Consider the following 21,002-nt stretch of genomic DNA (forward strand, 5'->3'; position numbering starts at 1 on the left):
AAAAAGAAGACAAAACGGTGACCCTTTAACCTTAGTGAAAAAAACCTGAGAGCAAAGAAGAAAATCATTAACTAATTGTTTCTGACTCAGGTGAACTGTGATTGGTGGACAAATGGACCGATCACTCTCCAGTAGGCGGGGCCCTGTTAGTGTGCTCAGTTGTTTTCCACCACCTGTGGGAAGAGATGTTGCTATTGCGGTGTTAAAGCCCCTGAGAGCTGCCGTGGGAAACCCCAACAGGCACAGCTTGCTGCACACAGACAGACAGGTAAGTGTGTTACTCACACACTCAGGTGTATGAATCTAGAACAGATCCACTAACGCCTCTCCTTCACGTAACATTCACAGAAACAATCTTTACCTGCAGGTAAGTGAAGGAAGATTTTTGCTGTTTGAGTCTGACACAACTGTTCCTCAAAAACTGGACGCTGAAAGTCACCTGTCACCAGTCATCCACTCACCTGGATACATCAGACACTGTGATTGGTTAGCAGATATTTTACTTGTGTGTCTCTAGGTACGATGGACAATGGAGGTGTTGTGTTATGGTTTGACTCTCCCATTGGAAGGAAACACTGTCAGACTCTGTGTTGATGTCTACACTGATTGGCTGACGGCCCTGGTTTCACCAAGAGACTCCATCCCTCCACCTATCAGCAGAGAGCCCAACCTGTATGTCCAGAAGATTCTCCAACACCTGTACAGCCTGTTTCTGCCCAGGTGACTGTCACACCTAATCTCCTGATCTCAGACCAGATCCAACCACACTCTAGCATTGTCTCTAGACAATGTTACAGCCTCTAAAGTATTGAAAGAAGTTAAAGGATGTTCTCGTGGTTCTGTGGGGAGTTCTAGGATTGGATAAATTATCTGGGTAATTTACATCTTTAGTTAGACGAAAACAGGAGCACGCTCTCTACCATCATTATCAAAGTGAGGCACTCTAGGTTCTAGTGGTCACTGAGAAGGCTTCAGGAGTTCTTTAAAATGTTTTACTGTTCACTGAATGGATGACATGGGTCCATGATTGTCTTGTATAGGTTCCAGTGGTCACTAATGGATTTTCAGTAGGTTTTTGGAATCCTTTGGGAGGTTCTAGTGATACTTTGGGGAAGAGTTATATTGTTATAGTAATTATCTAGATGGTTCTACTGATTAGTATTTGAGTTATTTTCCTGCTGTCCCATAATGCCTTTATCTGTCTTCACCATAATTGTTTCTTTAATAAACAAACGTCTCTCCTCACCTGGTCAGGTCAGACCAGGTGAGCCCTGTCTACCTGTATCTCTATCAGCAAGTGCTGTGTGCAGTTCGATCAATGGCCAGAGAGAGTTCTATGATGAGCAGAGACACCTGGGAGTCTCTGCTGCTCTTCTTGCTGCGCATCAATCATGCCATGCTAGCCCCACCCACTGCTGCAGGTAAAATAGTCACCCTGACCCTTTTTTCCCTTACACGTCTGCCTCTCCCTTATTCATCTATCAAATGTTTTCTCTCAGGTGGTACCGAACCTGCCTCTCCTGTCTCTCCACAGGTGATCTGTCACAGCTGTCCATGGAGGTACTGTTGGAAGTGTGGCTGCTGTCTTGTGCTCGGTGTTTCCCGTCCCGCTGTCTGTGGCAGACCTGCGGACAGGCATTGAGTGGGTGGAGACACCAGCCTGTGGTGGTGGAGCAGTGGAGCAGAGTTGTTGCAGCTTTAACCTCCAGGTTTAAATTACTTACTGTTGTTCACCTGGCTCAGTAACACACCTGGTTGTTTCCTGAATGCAGATGTGCTGTGTGTTCAGGTTGTTGCTGCTGAGTTTTGGTCCATCCTTTCCTCGGTTAAAAGTCCCAGATGTAGATGCTGCTCTGATCCCTGCAGACCTGGATGATGGCTGGGTCCCAGAGACCTGGTTCAGGATCTTGCACATGTTCAGGTAACGGCGTCTGAAATCCCCCCCTTTTCACAATATAGGAGGTTCGCCATTTAATAGTGGAGTCTGAATGTTGCATGACAATCCTCATGCCCTATACAGTGGACTGAAAGTATCCCACAATACAGTAAAAAAAAGGTAGTGTACATGACGGGTACACTACCTTCTGCTGTCAATCCCACAATGCACTGCTCCCTGTTTTAGAAAAAAAGAAATGTTTGTTTATGATGCTGATATTGAATTTCCGAAATTTCAATTTGCTGCTCACTACTGAGTGGTGTTACTTTTATAATAGATAGTAGAATAAGGAGTGAATAGGCAGCAACTTCAGACACAGCAGTGGTTAAACCTCTGTAATGTCTGGGAGTAGCACCCTGTCATATATCTAATAAAGGCTAAAATGCAAACACATCTTTGTAGCTTCTAAGTAGACAAGACGTTTGTTCCTCCCCCAGCAACCCGGTGGACCTCACTCGCCCGTCCCAGGAAGAGCTGTTAAGTCGACGAGATGGTCGACTACCAAACATGTTCTTCAGAGCCATGAGAGAAGTCAGCACACTGGTTGACGCCTTTCTAGGTACTCTGATCTCTGACCCCTAGACTGCTGTGTCTCCAGATGCCTACCAAAACCCTACATCCATCCTTGGTTTCAATTGCAGTAGCATGAACTCAGTTCACATTAGTGCTGTTTACTTACAGATATTTTCGTTCAGAGTTCCGGATGTAAGTAATAATCATCAGCTGGAGTCGAAGGAGGAGGAAAATTAATTTTTATTCCAGGTCCAGACTACAAAATATTTTTGTCTGATATGATGGTCAGATTAGATAAGAGTCAGCTGTGAATGGGCTGACAGACGACACGTTATTACTGACCATTCACAGTCCTGGTGACGTTGATTGATGTGATCTGACATCATTCCTATAAGGGTGTCTACAGTATGCAGACATGCTCTATTCTGTAGAGGACAATCCAACAGGTGAAGTCCGGGTTGATTTTTTTTTTTTTTGAGCACCACAACAGCTCCACAAAACATTCCTTTGTTTTATTGTTTCCGCCTTGAAGCCCTAGTAGCAACAACATATTCAATTCAATTTTATTTGTATAGCGCTTTTTACAATTGACATTGTTGCAAAGCAGCTTTACACAACCAAAGAAACTGTGGAAGTTTACATGAACAGTGAATGTGTATGAATTATAATAATCAGATTGTCCCTGATGAGCAAGCCGAGGGTGACGGTGGCAAGAAAAACTCCCTGAGAAGGCAACAGGAAGAAACCTTCAGAGGAACCAGACTCAACAGGGAACACATCCTCATATGGGTGATTACATGCTATGAGTTAGGCAGCAGGCAGTCCAGTATAACAGTTAATGTCTTAAGTTAATGTGGAGTCCAGTTAGTTATTGCAGGCTCTGGTAGACTTGTTCCAGTGCTGGACTATCGAATGTTGAGTTGAGACCTCAGAGAAACGGCTTCCAACGTCCACCGAGGAGAGGTCCGACTTCATGGTAGCATGTAACCAACAAAACTAGTCACCACACGCATCCCATAGGGCCATACGGGGGATCCAAGTGACGAGATCTCCGCCCAGAAGTTGAGTACCAGGACAAGTCGGACAGGTCCAGAGGGCGAAGGGTGGAACGACATGTAGCTCGACAGAGAGACAGGAAGAGGGAAAGGGAGAGAGGGAGAGCAGAAGAGGAGAGACAGTTAGATATGATCATAGTCACATAATGTATGAGGTGAATGTATATTTAGAATAGTGCAGCAGGGACTCCGGCAGGACTAATTATGACAGCCTAACTAAAAGGGTGAGCCAGAAGGAAACACAGACATGAGGGCTCCCTGGGATGTAGAGCAACCGAACACTTCACTATCAACAAACCTGAATGATCAATGAGTCCTTCCCAAATCTATTTACAGAAATGTTTGACTAAATAAATAGGTTTTTAGCCTAGACTTAAATACTGAGACTGTGTCTGAGTCCAGAACCGTATTTGGAAGGCTATACCATAACTTTGGGGCTTTGTAAGAAAAAGCTCTGCCCCCAGCTGTCGTTTTTATGATGCGAGGTACTGACAGGCAGTCAGCATCCTTTGATCGAAGTATGCGTAGCGGATCATAAGGCACTAGCAGTTCACTGAGATACTGCGGCACAAGACCATTTAATGCTTTAAATGTCAGAAGTAGTATTTTAAAATCAATGCGAAATTTCGCAGGGAGCCAATGAAGTGTAGATAAGATAGGGGTGATGTGCTCGTATCTTCTGGTTCTAGTGAGGACTCTCGCTGCTGCATTCTACAACCTAAATTGTTGTGTAAGCAGAACAAATCTGGCAAGCTGGTGTTGGTGCTAAGACATTTTGAGGTGTCCAAAACACACCATCAATTGTCATCAACAGTGACACAATATAAGAAATGAATCAGTCAACTTCTATCACATTCATATGTGGCATAGTTTAAACTGGGGTTTACTGCTTGAATATCATTTTTGTTTGAACAAACGTTGAGGAGTACATTATTACTGTAACGTGTTTCTGCAGGTGTGACTGTGGTCAATAAAGAACCAACAGAGCAGCTGCTGCCAATCATGGGTACACGCGCAGCATCTACCTACGCCGGTAGGATATATACACCTTGCCTAGTTTCAGTTTTTTCTCTGATTGCTGCTGTTGATTTTCTGTTACTGTTGCTCTATTTTATTTGTTGCTGCTGTATCTCCAGGACTCACAGCTAGGATCCATTTCAGAGACCGGCTGCCATCTCTCGGTAAACCAACTAAATTCTTAGATCAATGAACCAATAACAGCAGAGCCAATGTTAGCCCAGAACTAAATCAGAATCTGGTCTGCTGTCTGTCACAACTTCACTCTCACTTGTGACATTTGGTGTTCCGCAGGTGTTGCTGTGACCAGGAGCCCCTTTAAAGACCACCTCCCCTCATACGGTAAGTCCCCACCTACACCTCCCCGGCCCTAATCTGACTGGTTGATTTTGATTTGCAGCAACAGACTGCACACCTGTTCAATTGTCTACTCAGGCATCTCTCGGCCTCGCTCTGGCAGTGCCCCACCCACACCGGTGAACATACTGAGCATGCCCAGTGCCCCTCCCTACATCACTTCCCCCCCATTACACAAAAGACAACTGAAACCTACGGATGTTTCCAAAACAACCATCAAACCTCCTATGGTATGACATTTTTACCTGTCCAGGTACACGTGGCTTTATCGATGCCGGTAATTTTATTCTGTGCAGGTACGTATGTCTTGTCTTGCTATGTTTAAACCAAGACATATACTTCTTTCATCTCAGATGACCCTCCACCATCATTGGAAGTCCTCTTCCCATCCTGCCACCCACACTCCTCCTCTGTCTACCTGCTCCCGACCCTCCCCCTCCCCCCTCAGGTGTAATGTGGACTCACTCCTGCACCTATTTGGCTCCTGGCTGTTTGATGCTGCTCTCATCAACAGAGACTCTGGTAAGCCGGGCAAACTCTACTGTGCTGTGAAACAGCTGTACTACACATTATACACACAGTACTACATACATTTTACGCAAAGCACAGTACATCTATGCAGCTGCAGGTAACCATCCACACGACAAACCATGTCTCCTGCAGCTAGTGAGAGCGATGTCCCTGTGATCTCAGAAAGGTGGGCAAGTGGTCAGGCTGAGGCCTGTGGCACACTCTGCAGAATCTTCAGCTGTAAGAAGACTTCAGAGGACGTCCTGCCTGTCTACCTGTCCAGGTACAGACCAGAATGTTTCAGTGCTTTGACTAGTTGTTTGCTTATGTCGGTAGTGATGGGCAAATGATAACGATGCTTTGTCTCTCTTCCTGAAGCGGAGTGATTTAGAGCACTGTGTCGGAGCTTTTATCTACACACCACTGTCACATGACCGATGTTCAAAGCTTTGGACATCATTGCTGCTGCTGCGCTTCACACTTTATTGGTTCAAAATGTTTTGAAGCGTTTCATTGACTCAGAGTGTTTCATTTCTTTGGTTTCTTGGTTTGACAGCTTTGAGTGATTTAGCGCTAAACAAACTATAAGATAAGATCCATCATTATTACTAAAAGTTGAGTTGTGAGGAGAGAGAGAGAGAGATTTAGAGTGTAAGAGGTAAAAGGCGTTCCAAGGTTTGCGATCGTTCTGATCACCAAATAAGGTAGAATGTTTTCCTTCCTATGCCCTACATGTTATGTTTTAGGATTGAATTGTATTTTTCATTTATAAATTTGTAGGTGCTGGTTTCTCTATGCACACAATAATTGTCTTATTGCAGCAATACTTCATCCATGCTGGGAGGCCTTGGTGCACATGATTGTTCTATGGTTGAGGATTAAGAATTTAGAAACTTAATTAAAATCCTATAACAGGATCAGGACCAGTTCACACCTGCACCAGGTTGAACACACATAACGACCCTCTTTAGGGGATAAGAGGGGTTGACGGGGGTGACATCCTTTACTCCTTACATCCTATTACAACCTAAACGCAAACACTGCAACAGAGTCTAGCTCAAAAACCTAACAAAAATAACATGTACATGGGCATTGTGACAAAGACATATACATTTACAATACACACCACACTTATTAAATGTGTATGTGTGCTGTGTTGTGAGAATACACCATTAAACAATCAAAGAATGTCACACAGTGAAGTAGTGGGCTCAGGCTAAGACCCAGGAACCAATTTTTAGAATGTTCCTGTAACTTAGTATTTAACTTGTTACCAGGTTTTCCTTGTGCTTGTACCTATTGAATATATTGCACAGATGATAGACTGCGAAGGTGCATCCAATGGGCCAGCAAGCGCTGTCACATTATTAGCAGTCCTCTGCATCAATCTCCTGGTATGGCTGCTAAATCATGTTGATCATTTAATAAGACCGATTACGAGAAAAGCCCTTTGCAATTGTGTTGCTCAGCTGAGTTGAGTACAGTTGTACTAATGGAGCAAACAAGGGAGCATGGCATTCTTTAGATTGGTTTAGTATCTGAACATCAGCAGTTTGTTTACAGGTTCCAATAGGTACCAACAGCCTGAAAGAAATAAATTTAATTAGAGACCCGTCAGACTATTGTTGTCCTTAAAAAGGAAGGCTTCTCAATGCAAGAAATTACAAGGAAACTTAAAATGTCATTTCATGCTGTTAACTACTCCCTTCAGAGAGCAGCACAAACTGGCCCTAACAGGGACAGAAATAGGAGTGTGAGGCCCCGATGCACAACTGTGCAATAAGACAAATATCTGAGAGTGTGTAGTTTAAGACAAAGACGCCTCACAGGTCCTCAACTGGCAGCTGCCATAAATAGAGCACGTCAAACACAATGTCAGCATCAACAGTGAAGAGGAGACTTCACGATGCTGGAAAAGCCGTATCTTAGAGTGGCTAATAAAAACAAAAGATTGAGATGGGCAAAAGAGCAAAGGCATTGGATGCTGGAAGAAGGTGTTGTGGACAGATGTGTCAGAGTTTGAAGTCTTTGAATCAGACAGAAGAACACCTCTGAGTCGCAGAACAAATGAAAAGATGCTAGAAGAGAGCTTATTACCTTTAACCAAGCATGGTGGAGACGGTCTGATGGTCTGGGTGCTTTGGAGGTTGGTTAAGATTTGTACAGAGTGGACGGGACATTGAGGAAGAAAAGCTATCTAAATTGACAACGAGAAAGTCTAAGATCTGCCAGGCTCTAGGTGCTGCAAAAGGTGTGTGTGTGTGTGTGTGTGTAAGTAACACAGTCATCATTTTATTTATTTTAATCATTATTTCTAACTCTGACAATGTCAGCATGTCCTGTTCTTTTGCTATATTTCCTATTCAGACTAATGTCATGTGTGTTTCTTTGGAAAACAAAATATCTATGTGATCCCACACTTTTGAGTGGTAGTGTACATCCAGACACATTTATACACACATACCAGTCAAACACCTGAGAAAATAGAAACATTTTCTTTTAAATATGCAAACAGTATAGGCTGATCTCAGGTCATGTAGTAGTTTATTCCAGAGAGCAGGATCAAAGTCACCAAAAGCTCCTTGTAAAGACCTGTTTCTTATCCTGAGTAAAGTCAGAAGACCTGAGGGGCCTGATCTATCTGATCTCAGTGATGTACAAAGGAGCAAAACCATTAAGTGTCTTATAGACCTTCAATTGAAGTCAATCATATTTATGTGTTTGTGTAAGGACTCCTGCATTCCGAATGAGCTACAGCCTTGAGATAATCTGGTGTTGGGAGTACAGCAAAGGGAGAACTACAGTAATCCAGTCAACTGGGGGACAGGAAAGGTTCTACTAGGCAACAAGGCATTAATAATATTTAGGATGTCATATGTAAGACAAGGAACAGATTTGAACCGAGCAGCTTGATTACGTCATCAAGATCAACATTAGTTATTGCTAAGAAATTACACAGCAGTTGTTTTACTATGCATCTGTCTGAAAAAGACATGGCAAAGATATTTACACAGACTATAATGTTATTTCTGATATTTACAACATTGTCATAAAAAAACTGAGAAAAAACTCAAAAAAGTACAGTTATGGATCGAATAGAATTCTTCAGTTACTGAATTTCTGAGTTTTTTAGAAATGTAAAAATGATAAAAAAGGAAGGAGGCATTTTTCTGATTGTTGGTAATAACCAAAGTACAAAGTAAAAATGATCAGGCAACATCCAGTAAGACTGTTAAAGCAACATTGGGACCACTGCAGAAAATAAGATTCAGAGTGTGTCTAATTTTCATGTTTGTGACCACTAACTTGCTGTTTGAACGCAAATGAGACTGTGAAATGGTTAGTTCCTATATGAAGCCTGATTTCAGTTTTGAAGAATGGTTGACGGTATAAAGAAGAATACTGGGTGTTGCAGATGGGACAATGAAGCTTAAATAATCAAAGCTCTGATTTACATTTTTAAAAAGTTACTGTAGACAGCAACTCTCTCTCCACCCATCTTGTTTGTCCTGCTACAGAAAAAGAAACAGAAATCTACAGGTGTAACATGTAATCATACAAATAATTGTGTCATTATTAAACACATACAGAGGGATAGTGGAAAAAGTAAGTGAGCCAGTGTTTTAATAACTGGTTAAAACTTTGGCAGCAAAAATCTCAACAAGTTCTTCCTGTAGCTGTGTATTAGACCTGAACAACATCCAGGAGGACTTCACCTGTCCCCATCCTATTATAATTATGATCACTCTCTACTGTCAGGTTCTACCAGGCTCTGCTGCAGGGTCTCCAGGTGTGGGAGGGGGCATGTCTTCCTGTTCTGGCCTCCATCCTTCTGAATTCCACCTGCCTGTTCTGCTGTGACCTGACAGGAATCAACCTGCTTCTTCCCTCCTTCGTCTCAGCTCTGGAGATCGTGCTGCTTGACAGGTAAAAGTACTGTTCAAAGGAGCTTCTGCTGCCTGATCTCAGGGAGTCTCTTCTGTCAGGTGACTCGGACAGGTGTAAATGCAGGTGTAAATGCTCTCTCTCTCTCTCAGCAGCAGAGAGCTGCTAAGATTTAAGGGTTTTGTGAGTCTGGTGGACTTGAGACGAGCCTCTATCCAAGTCATGTTGTCCCTGTTACCCCTGCCTCTGCAGTTCGGATCCATCCGGTTAGAGGTAACCGCCCTCCCACCTGGTTAAACAGCTACACACACCTGAGCAGCCCTGAGCTGCAGGTGAAGTTGGAACGTAACGTGTGTGTGTGTGCTTGTGTGCTCAGGTGTTACCGGACAGTCGGTTTAGTGGTGATAATGTGACTGCAGGAAGCTTTTTGGGCCTGAAGCCCCGCCTCCTCAGTGTTTTAATTGGAGCTCTACAGACAGAGACCGATGCCTCCAACACCCAGGTCATCCTGGGTTAGTCCCTGATCCTAAATTCTGTTTACACTTTATACATTTTAGCTTGGGTTAAACTGGATTAATGTTTTCTGTCTGTGCAGCTGCCATGTTGAACCTGGTCCTGGACTCGGCTGTTGTACAGGCTTCAGGACAGGCTTCAGGACAGGCCCAGAAGGTGAATCTAGTGACTCTACTGTCATTTACTGACATTTACTGAGATGTACTGACACCTAGCCCCCCTCTTCCCAGCTTGGTGAATCCAGTTTATCCAAGTGGACCAGTGGGACCAGTACATCTAGACGAACGACAGGAACCAGTAATTATTGTTAATCATTTAAAATAATGTTAATGACATTGACATGTCACTTATCTGACAACAACAATGTGCGCTGCCATGGTAAACAGCTGTTCAGTCCAATGAGGCCGGGGTCCTGTGGGTTCAGGTTGTGCGTCTGCTGACTCAACGCCTGACAGCTCACTGGAAGAATGAAGCAGCAGTTTGTCTCTCTGCACTGGAAGTACTGGGAGGACTGGCCAAGGTAGTTACACACACACACACACACAGAGGCGCACTAAAGCTCCCTGTACCTGTAACCCTGTGCCATGGTTCTGCAGGTGGAGGTGAGGGTGGAGGAGGCTGAGAGAAGACGAGCGATTAGTTCTGTCTGTAGTTACATCGTGTTTCAGTGCAGTCGTCCTCCTCCTCTGCATTCCCGAGATCTGCACTCCATCATCGTCACTGCCTTTTACTGTCTGAACGTCTGGTTGACACAACACCCAGCTGTTCTCAACCACCAGGTAACCTACCTACCTACCTACTTGTTATGTTTGTATGCTGTCGATGTCTGTGTGTATGTGTTTGTTGTACATTGGGTTTTCAGGACTGTCTTCTGGAGGTCCTGGAGATCGTGGAACTGGGGCTTTCAGGTAGCAAGTCCAGACAGGAACAGGAAGTGAGGTGCAAAGAGGAGAAAGACCTGACCCCGGTGTCTCTGAGGGTTAAGGAGGCAGCTGAGGTCACTCTGAGCTGGTGAGTAAAACAGAAACACCCAGAGGCATAAAACACCTGAAAGATTCCAAGGTTCTTTATTGTCATGTCAATCCTATACAGTCGTTTAGAGAGTGAAACAAAGCAAATGTTCCTCTGGGATTATGGATCACCTATCACAGGTTGTATCCTGGGGAAGCCACTCCTTGCCTTTATGGCCTTCCCAAGATACACAAATAAGGAACCCCCATCAGATCCATAGTCAGCAGTATTAACTCGGTAACTTACAACATTACAAAATACCTAGCTACTGTATTAACTTCACTAGTTGGACACACGGACCACCACATTTGCACTTCAGAGGATTTTACTGTGAAGGTCAGGGACCTGAAACTGGATACTGATAAACCATGGTATCCTTTGATGTCTAACCCTAACCCTAACCCTGGTCTGTGCGGTCATCATTGGGACAGATAGCAGACTGGAAATAGAGATTTACAGGAAACCCACCCACCTTGACCAGTACCTTTTTGTTTGACTGACGTCATCCACTACAACACAAAATAGGAGTCATCAGGACCTTGAACCATAGAGCACAAAACATCCTCATCTCTACAGAAGGTCCATCTTCCTTCAAAAGAAGGAAGATGGACATCTGAGGACAGCTCTCAAGACCTCTGGATAACATCAGTGGGCCTTCAACAAGGCAGCACGCTGTTCCAGAAAAAGAACAGAACAGTCGGAGTCCCAGGTCTAACGCAAAACCTGGTCCTTAGATGGCTGGGGTTTCTCCTTTTCAGAAGGTGAAAAGGATTTTAAGAAAATGCAGTATACCTTTCTACTTCAAACTCACCAACACACTCAGAGACTCGTCCACCCCAAAGACAGGACTCCAAAACACAAGATGAGCAACATAGTGTCTGTGACCCAGTGAAGGCGCTCTGAGCTGTAGATCGGAGAAACCAAACAGCCGCTACACAGGAGAAGTACCACCTCAGGACCTGGATCAGCTGTGGACCTTCATCTTAAGGACAAAGGACACTCGTTCGAGGACTGTGATGTCCACATATTGGACAGAGAGGACAAGTGGTTTGAGAGAGTAGGGATCAAATCAGCACCCCCTTACTCAACAGAGGTGGAGGACTCAACCTGTCACAACCTGTCTCCTATTTATCATGCTGCCCTTTCCCCATAAAGGCCAGGACCAGTTCACACTTGCAACAGGTTGAACACACTTAACGACCTATTTTTGGTGGGGTTGGACGAGGGGTGACTACTACATCTTTCACATCCCTTGTTTCACCTAATGAGTCTATTCAGTCCAACAATGGAGTGTGTGTTGAGGAGTGTGTTGCCTGAGGAAAGAAGCTGTTACTCAGTCTGGATGTGTGTGTCCTGATGCTTCTAAATCTATTCCCAGAGGGCAGGAGGGTGAACAGCTTTTCCTGTTTTAGAAGTTCAGTGTGTTTTATCTGTGTTGTAACTGTTTCTAAACCAAGACTATGGTCGTGAACCCGTTTTTAGCCTCCTTGTATCCACCTATACTTGAGCATATATCATATCACTTTGTTAGATGCAGATCATATTCAGTAGGTCTCTTTCAAATATGGTCTCAGTGTTATGCAGGTTTCAGGGATTTTCCGGTTTGATGAGGGCTCACTGAATGAAGACGCTCTGATCGGCCTCTCTGGTTTGGATTACAGCAGTCTGAAGAAGTTCAGATATTTTGTAGTGGACAGCTCAGTAATCCTGGGCATACTGGAACAACCTCCAGGACCTGAAAACGGTTTGTCTTGACTCGTTGATCGAGAACCAGTCCTGACTTGCACAAACACTGACCCTGACACTGCCAAACCTCTCAACACAACAGATAATATAGTCTCCTTTACCTGCTGTAGTACTGTTCACATATTCTAACTTCACAAATACTGTGATACGCTACAGATGCTATAGTTCCTACAGATTCTCATATACCCTAATTTATTGGTATATGCAGCATGGTGTCCATCACTCACAGTCCTGATTAGAGGACCATCGGGGTGTCGCACCTGGACCCTTCAGCTACACCTGCAGCCCAGAGAGGACAGGAGACACACACAGGTAACTATATTACTGTGAACTATAACTAGTATTAAAATGCACAACAGCACAACAACAATAACAGTAACATCTGCTTCGGTTGAGGCAGATGGCTGCCCACCCTGAGCTTGGTTCTGCTGTTTCTTCCATTAAAGGGAGTTCTTTATACAATCATACACTGCCTGTCCAACAAACACTTCGATTGAACTAAGCTAGTAGATAAGAGCCTCCTATTGGATAATTACTGCATTGGATGATGATGTTTCAGCTGGCAACAAGTTATTGAACCCAAACTGATGCAGTGAGTAGCTTCTCATTTCTTAAACAACCATGTCTGAAGACACATCCTGTGGTCGTGGAAAAGGTGTTAATCTGTTTCAGAAGGGTCAAATTATTGGGATGAATCAAGCAAAGAGAACATCTAAGGAGATTGATGAAACTACTAAAACTGGGTTAAGAACTGTGAAATGGAAGAAGGTCATGTGGTCTGATGAGTCCAGATTTACCCTGTGATGGGAGCATCAGGGTAAGAAGAGACGAGGTGAAGTGATGTACCCATCACCCATCAGGTCTAGGTTCAGCAACGATATGAGTCCAAAGAATGAGGTCAACCTGAATATACTGAATGACCAGGTTATTCCATCAGTGGATTTTTTCTTCTCTTATGTCACGGACATATTCCAAGATGACAAAGTCAGGATTCATTAGGCTCATATTGTGAAAGAGTGGTTAAGGGAGCAGGACACATCATTGTCACACATGGATTGGAGTCTAGACCCTAACCCCACTGAGAATCTTTGGGTTGTGCTGGAGAAGACTTTGTGCAGCGTCCGACTCTCCATCATCAAAACAAGATCTTGGTAAAAAATTGAATGCAATTCTGGACGGAAATAAATATTGAGACATTGAAGATGATGATGAAGGATGTCCCAGTATCAAAACTAAAGGCAATGAAATATCAGTGTGTGACTCTGAATTGAATTGAATTAACAAATAAGCAAGTGTCTGCAGGTATCATAGTTAAATCTCTCCTCTCTGCTGATTTACTGCAGCAAACTCTGATCGCAGAACCCCACGGTATAGTCCAGGAGGACTATGGGATACAGTGTGGGAGCAAATATCAGCTGTTTCCTGAAAGTATCAACAGAGTTCCTTTGGTTAAAGCAGATCTGAGTATTCCACCTCTGAACAAGGCTGTTTCTGAGGAGGTATGAACCTAAACCTGGTCAAAATCTGTCTCAGGTAAAATTTCCCTGGGGTTCCTTCAGTTTTTAGTCCTCTTTCTGTAGCTACGTTCAGACAGGTGTTCTGTACCTGGTATCAGGGCAAGGTTTCTTTGAAATGACTTTGCACCTGGTGTCAGGTGGGAGTCAGGTGTAACATTCTTGTCTGTCAGGTGCAGAAGCAGTTGGAGCATCTGCGAACAGTGCTGAAAAAACAGCGACAGTTCGAGACTCAGCCACATGTGAGTAGTTGTCCAGTCTTCACAACGACCCACAGACCACCACCTCCTGTCTCCAACTGCCAGACAGCAAGACTTTTCCTGTCCCACCTGGGCTTGCTGACACCTGAGACACTGAAGGTACCAAGGACAAGAGAACAGGACAGAAATTGATTTATTGAGACATATCTGGCTTACCCATCTTCCTCTCATTTGTCTATCTTCAGGATCCAGGTACCAGTGGAGTCCCAGCTCAGCTGGTTGCTCTGGATTTGTCTCTTCCTGGATTCTCAGAGGATCTGAGACATTTGGACCAGTTGTCATCCAGAACCTGTGACTCTGCCTTTGTCCTCTACATGAGAGCAGGACAGAGGACATCTGCTGAGGTCATACACACCTTTCTCAACTGTCTGTCAGCTTCTGAAATCATATGCACCTGTCTCACCTGTGTCTCATCTGTCTGTCTGTAGATCTTGAGGAATGTAGAGTCCAGTTGTAGCGTTCCATCGCATTTCCTGGACTTTCTGTCATCTCTTGGTCAGCCAGTGGAGGCAAGTCATCATCAGGGGCGTGGGATCAGCTCCAGCAGGCCAGGTGAGCTCATGGATTGCTCAGATCTTTACCTGAGGTCCCACCCAGTAACTGACTGTTTTCTGTCTCCCAGAATTCCCTGCTGTGCTGGGCAACAGTGGAGGGAGCGTGTTTAATGGAGAGAAGTTTGTACTGAAGTTCACAGACGTTCTGACAGAGATCACATTCATTGTCCCATCATCATCATCATCATCATCATCATCATCATCAGCACCTCACAGTCAGTGTCAAATGATTTAAACGTTAACATGGTCACATTCCCCACGACCATATCAGAACAAGAAGAGTTTTAATTCTGTTTAAACAAGTAAAAAGTTTCCTTTTACCTTTTTGTTAACTGCATTTTTGTTTGTTTGAAGAATTTGATTGGTTGAAGAGGTTGGAAGAGGCAGGACAACTGACTGAGTCACAATCCAACCTGCAGAGACAGCTCAGCCAAGACTCTGAATCTAAGGTCCTGATAGTTTGGGTTGAACTCTTCGAGGATATTGGTAACTAACTAACTAAAGACTAATTAACTATATAGTACATACCATTTAACTTTGTATTACTACAGTAAAACACCACTACAAAAATCCTACATAAAAACAGAATCCAGTGATAGCAATTCTCATATACCCATATATTCTTCACAGAACATAGTCTACTGTGAATAAAATATGGGTTTATGAGATAAAATCATTTTATTCTGCTTTTACATAGATTTTACACAATGTCCCATCTTTTTTGTACAGATGGGGTCAAACCTAAAAAGTTACTTTTAACCATGTAACAATAAAATTACTAGTTTGCTTAAATGACTAACAAACCTACTTTAAAGATGGTGTCAGTGAAAATGAGAATCTTTATCATTTCATGATTGAAGCATTTGAAGAGTCCAAAAGGACTGGGGAGTGATGACAGTAGACCAGCAGAAACTGGGAAGTGACAGCAGTAAATCATCAGACTCAAGAGTGATGATAAACCAGGTCTCATGTATGTGACTTCAATGATTTCTCTCATCATACGTGACAATAAACTGTGTTTCAGATTTTTTTCCTCTGTCTGATCTTCTGTCTGACATGACAACTCAAACACCAACAAGGTAAAAAGTCAAGCACTCAACAAACTCTGTCAGTTCATTTTAATCTAATCAGATCTAAAACCACAGAAATCTGTCCAGCAGTTCATCAAACATCCTGCTGATCTTCATTCATCCTCTGAAAACTGGACTCTATCGGATCTGTTGCCGTAGAAAAACCACCAGCAAGTTCAGCATTATTGTCCCATTGGTCAGTGGTAGTGTGGTCAGCAAGAGGTGTCTGGGTACGTCTTGTGGTTTTGTCTCTTTGTAGTGGTGGTTTTGTTTCTTTGTAGTGGATCTGTCTCTTTCTGGTGGCGGTTTTGTCTCTTTATGGTGGTGATTTTGTCTCTTTTGTAGTGGTGGTTTTGTTTCTTTGTATTGGATCTGTCTCTCGTTGGTGGTGGTTTTGTTTCTTTGTAGTGGATCTGTCTCTCTCTGGTGGCGGTTTTGTCTCTTTATGGTGGTGATTTTGTTTCTTTGTAGTGGTGGTTTTGTTTCTTTGTAGCGGATCTGTCTCTCTCTGGTGGCAGTTTTGTCTCTTTGTAGTGGTGGTTTTGTCTCTTTGTAGTGGTGGTTTGGTTTTCTTGTAGTGGATCTGTCTCTCTCTGGAGGTGGTTTTCTCTCCACCATCATACAGATGAGACTTCTGGACCTTTAGAGCCTGTAGAGTCCTATAATCATTAAGACGTTGTCCTCTCAATCACCAGGTTTCCTTGTCAGGGAGACGGTGATCAACTGTTGCCATCGGCGATGGTTGGAGAGTGACTCTGCCCCCCCCCCTCACATCAGAAGGAAGCACATGATCAGTGACATGATCCTTCGTTACTGCAGCCGCCGCTCAGAGCCTGCCTTCTATTCTTCCCTGTTTCACAGCCTCTGACCCCCCTCCCCACCTACAAGCTCCATCCTCATCATGGCAACAAGCTGATCAGCTGATCAACCAATCAGAGTCAGCAGTTGATTAGTGTTGATTATGTGTTAATGTGTTTTTATGGTGAAACTGCAGGAATTGACTGGTGACAGATGTTTTGTGTGTTTCAGTTCAGGAATCTCAGACAGATGATGATACAGATGTTTGTGATGTTCCTAGTTTCTCAGAGAAAATAAAATAAGTCCTGGAGGATCTCACAATAACACACAGTGGGTGGAGTCCTTGTTTCATTTACCACCATGGCTGGGGAGAAAGCGTCAGCCCCGTAGCTCTGTTTTAAAGAAGAACGAGGGGGAACTAAACATGTTACCTTTTGCAGTAATTAGTTTTTCTTGGGTCCATAACAAACTATTCCAGATTGAACTGCAGAACCAAGTGTTTAGCTTCTTACCTGATCTGTGTTCTGCCCCCCCACATGCTATTTTGCCAAGGTTGCCATGGAAAGAGAGATCATTACCGATGTTATTTTTTGTTAGTGATGAAATCAATTAACTGATCGATCAGTTCTGTTTTAAGCTCGGTGACGTCACTCTGCTTCCTGTCTGTGCGGGAAGTCGGTGAGGAGAACATGAGCTGCTGATCTCCCTCCTGTCTGCGTCTCTGCGGGTTTTGTTTTCCTCCATCCTCCATCCTCTGTCATCCATCCTCCTCCACCAGCGATGCTCCATCCGGGGCTGGCTGGCCGTGGTGCTCTGTGTGCAGGCAGCCAGTAGATCGACAGGTCGGTGCAGGTCTCGCATCTCCGTCATGGTGCAGAAATCCCGGAACGGCGGGGTGTTCCCCGGAGCGCAGGCCGATCAAAAGAAGTTGAAGGTCGGCTTCGTGGGTCTGGAGGCCGGAGGGACCGAGTCCAGCAGGGACGGTGCTCTGCTGATAGCAGGTAAACACGTGGGCGGGGCGGGTGAGCTCCCGGTTAACGGGGGGAGATGAAAAACGTTTATGTGATGATGAGTAAACACGAAGCGGCTGTTTGTGATGTAGTGAATTGATCTGAACTCGAGGATCCGGGAATGTTCCGTGTGTTCTAGGATTAAATCTTTTCTATTCAGACCTAACGGGTTTAATCAGGTTGACGTGATGAATCCGTAATCTGAGCTGCTGTTGTTTAATCATCATCATCATCATCATCATCGTCGTCGTCGTCGTCGTCCTCCATGTGGGTAGACCGGGGTTCGAATCCCAGCTGTGGTCTACCTCCAGTAGGGGTAAGACCTCCTTACTCTTATCATGCCTTTGTATATCACTGAAAGTCGCTTTGGACAAAAGGGTTCAAGTAAAGTAAATGTAATCATCAGCCCTGTACACCTGTTTCTGACCTGAAGAAACTGTATTACCGTCAGATATACCGTAACATTCAGTGTATATATACATATATACACACACACACACACACACACACACACACACACACACACATACATATATATATACATACATATATATATATATATATATATATATATATATATATATATATATATATATATGAAATTATTTGCTGACTATTCATGAAAACAAATATACAAGCAGTAATAAAGATAAACTAGGAAATAAATGAGAAAATAAAGAATTATTAGGGTGAAGTAAGTCAAGTATTGCATGCGATTACTTTCTCCATCGCTGCTGCTAAACTCTTGTTTTGATTCCTTTAAGGCTTAAAGGCATAACTAACAACACTAATAGTAATAATAAAATGCATTCTCATACCACAAAAACGGTATACAGAATTATAAAGAAAACTCAGCAATCCCACTGAGCAGCACCAGGAGACAGTGGAGAGGAAGGTGATGCCCAAATAAATTAAACTTGCTTTCATCACTAAAGTGACCTTTGGGCCAATTCTCCTATGTCCAAATAACATATTCTCAGCAAAGGTTAATCCAACCCTTTGATTCTTTCTGCTAATGAGAGATTTGGTCACTGCAGAGTGGGCTTCAGTCCAAATGCTCTTAAATGTCGAGACACTGTGCGGCAAGCCTTCTTGGAGGACTTGTATGAGTTTGTTATGTTTTAAAGATGCCATACTCTGGAAATCACAGATTTGGTACAATCAACTTCTCTTGCAATGGCTGATAGACTTAATCTGGATAACCTGCTGGCGAAGGTTTGAGTCTTTTTAGAACGGCTCACCATCTCACAAAATCAGTAAAAACTGGAAAGTTTGGCTGCCAGTTAAATAGGGTTTTTCAGGAAATTAGCAGCAGATGCTAAAATAACACCAATGACTGAAAGCTTGCTCTTTTTCTTAATTTATAATATCTAATCAAAGATTTTTATACTGTGCTTAACAATATATGTAACTACTGAAATATGCTTAAAATACTGCTATTTTACTCCTGTTCAGATAATTTCAAATAGGACTAAGCAGGGACCTTGATATTTAGGAAATTGTAGGTTGTTCCCTGATTTTAATCTCCAGTACATAGCATCATAACCAAGAGACTTACCTGATCTGTTTACAACTATAAGCTTTATAAAAAAGGAAAGTTTTAAGTCTAGTCTTAAATGTAGAATGTAATGTAATGTCTTCCTCCAGAACCTGAACTGGGAGCTGCAATCTGACCAATCAATCAGCTTTGGACTTTACTTAAATGAGTTATATTTTGCTTTTTAGGCAAAAGAATATTGGACCTGGATGTCCCAAGAATGTGTCTGTAAATTTTCATACTGAAAAACCGTGTATATCTCCTCCAATGTCCTGTCCGAAAGTGTTCAGGCCCTCTGTCAGAGCGGCTGTTTTTGGGGTGTGTCCCTTAGTATTCAAATTAGATGTGGTACCCATGCCACTTCATGGAAGCGTGGAGGCTGATGTAGTGGAGTTCGGGTCGCAGCGTCCTTGTTTGCAGGGAGTTTTCAGCAGAGGTCCATCCAGATGTACTAATCTTTCCATCAGGATGTTCTGAAAGGTCAGTCAACAAGTTAACCGTGTTTGGTGTTGCATGTTGCTAACACTGAACACAGTTAGCGTTAGCTATTTTGGTTGGTAACACTATAGAAACAAATAGTGGAGTATATTGTTAGCTATAACCAACTTAGAACTGACGTCTGTAAATAATGTTTGCATAGTTCTGTCAAAATCTGCAAGTTTAAGTTTATGTAACTGTCAATGTAATGTTGCTACCAGTAATGCTACTTTTTAACTAAAGTGTGCTTTTGGTGTCTCCAGAATATAACAGATGTATGTTTTTTTTTTTGCAATATTTTATTAACATGCTTTACCTGGCTGTGTTCATGTATTACACCATCACACTATCACAGGAGGCAGCAGGACCAATCCTTCTGATCTGGACTGCTTGCTGACTATGGCCATTTACAGCTAAGAGGAACACAGCAGTAAGTGTGAATGTAAATGTAAAAAAACACTAACTTAACACAATATTTCAGCTAAACGTGAACTCAAATCAGACATGTTTACAGATATTGCGAAGCTTTTATTTGCATCAGGAGTATTTGCACTTTACAGTGTTACCATTGTTTGACCCAACCCCATCACACAGACCAGGGCTTCTCATACCTGGCCCTCAAGGACCTCCTGCCCTGCCCACTGCTGATTACCTGGATCAGGATCTTCCAGCTTCTGATTAATTGAACACACCTGGTCCAGGTAGTCGGATAGTAGAGATAAATGGTAGGAAGACTAGCAGGGGGTCCTTGAGGACCGGCTTTGAAAACCCCGGACATAGACGGTGCATAAATCACTTTCTGCTTTAAAAAATATAGTACTGATAAGTATGCACTGAGTTGATAATAGTAAAGAGCTGGAGACACACCTTTGATAGATCTCTACCTAAAATAAAAATGTATTTAACAATAATTATTGTCTATTTTTTCAGGTTTCCCAGGTTTCAGAGTCCTGTGATGTTGGTGCCTCCCTGGATGTAGGGAAAGTGGTTCACGAATTCACAGCTAGCCACGCCATTGCACCAGAAAATGGCGATGACCTTGTGCTCGTCTTGTTGCTCATGCTGTACACAGAGATCCTCAAGGTCTACAAAAACCTTCTCAAAGATGATTTAGGATCCACAGATGCTCCATAATTCACATCTCTCTGTGAAATGAGACATGGTATTTTTTAATTATTTGTGTGCTTCGCTAAATAATAACTGAGTGTAGAATTTACATATTTTCTCAGACTTAAGACT

The 21,002-nt window shown here is 43.1% G+C and overlaps 2 protein-coding genes across 9 annotated transcripts in view; both read left to right on the plus strand.

Annotated features, from left to right (window-relative positions):
- The first annotated feature begins 96 nt into the window (after positions 1–96).
- LOC113155155 (ral GTPase-activating protein subunit beta-like) lies at positions 97–17,047 on the plus strand. Of its 4 annotated transcripts, none has more exons than XM_026349704.1 (31): positions 97–268; positions 518–720; positions 1,255–1,421; positions 1,535–1,709; positions 1,790–1,921; positions 2,374–2,495; positions 4,460–4,537; positions 4,641–4,685; positions 4,816–4,863; positions 4,957–5,108; positions 5,232–5,400; positions 5,542–5,671; positions 9,148–9,315; positions 9,426–9,546; positions 9,650–9,785; positions 9,869–9,942; positions 10,017–10,083; positions 10,173–10,306; positions 10,383–10,565; positions 10,649–10,797; positions 12,372–12,541; positions 12,752–12,855; positions 13,887–14,042; positions 14,231–14,416; positions 14,503–14,661; positions 14,746–14,869; positions 14,940–15,086; positions 15,226–15,357; positions 15,896–15,950; positions 16,029–16,171; positions 16,637–17,047. In XM_026349704.1, exons 1-31 carry the CDS (start codon positions 113–115, stop codon positions 16,807–16,809), a joined length of 4,158 nt encoding a protein of 1,385 aa, XP_026205489.1. In that variant the 5' UTR covers positions 97–112; the 3' UTR covers positions 16,810–17,047. The 4 variants fall into 4 exon arrangements, with proteins under 4 accessions (XP_026205489.1, XP_026205491.1, XP_026205492.1 ...); XM_026349706.1 differs by having other exon boundaries at positions 16,032–16,171; positions 16,637–17,046; XM_026349707.1 differs by having other exon boundaries at positions 16,029–16,137; positions 16,637–16,763.
- Positions 17,048–17,186: 139 nt separating this feature from the next.
- Positions 17,187–21,002, plus strand: part of LOC113155175 (potassium voltage-gated channel subfamily KQT member 2-like) — a 31,848-nt gene continuing 28,032 nt past the window's right edge. For all 5 annotated transcript variants that reach the window (XR_003298109.1, XM_026349741.1, XM_026349742.1 and 2 more), the window contains exon 1: positions 17,187–17,740. Coding sequence is in view for 4 of the 5 variants with exons in the window: in XM_026349741.1 (XP_026205526.1) it covers positions 17,608–17,740 (133 nt within the window). In the remaining variant the exon portion in view is untranslated. The remainder of the gene's footprint in view (positions 17,741–21,002) is intronic.

Source organism: Anabas testudineus, chromosome 5, assembly GCF_900324465.2.
Source record: "Anabas testudineus chromosome 5, fAnaTes1.2, whole genome shotgun sequence".
In the NCBI taxonomy this organism is placed as follows: domain Eukaryota; kingdom Metazoa; phylum Chordata; class Actinopteri; order Anabantiformes; family Anabantidae; genus Anabas; species Anabas testudineus.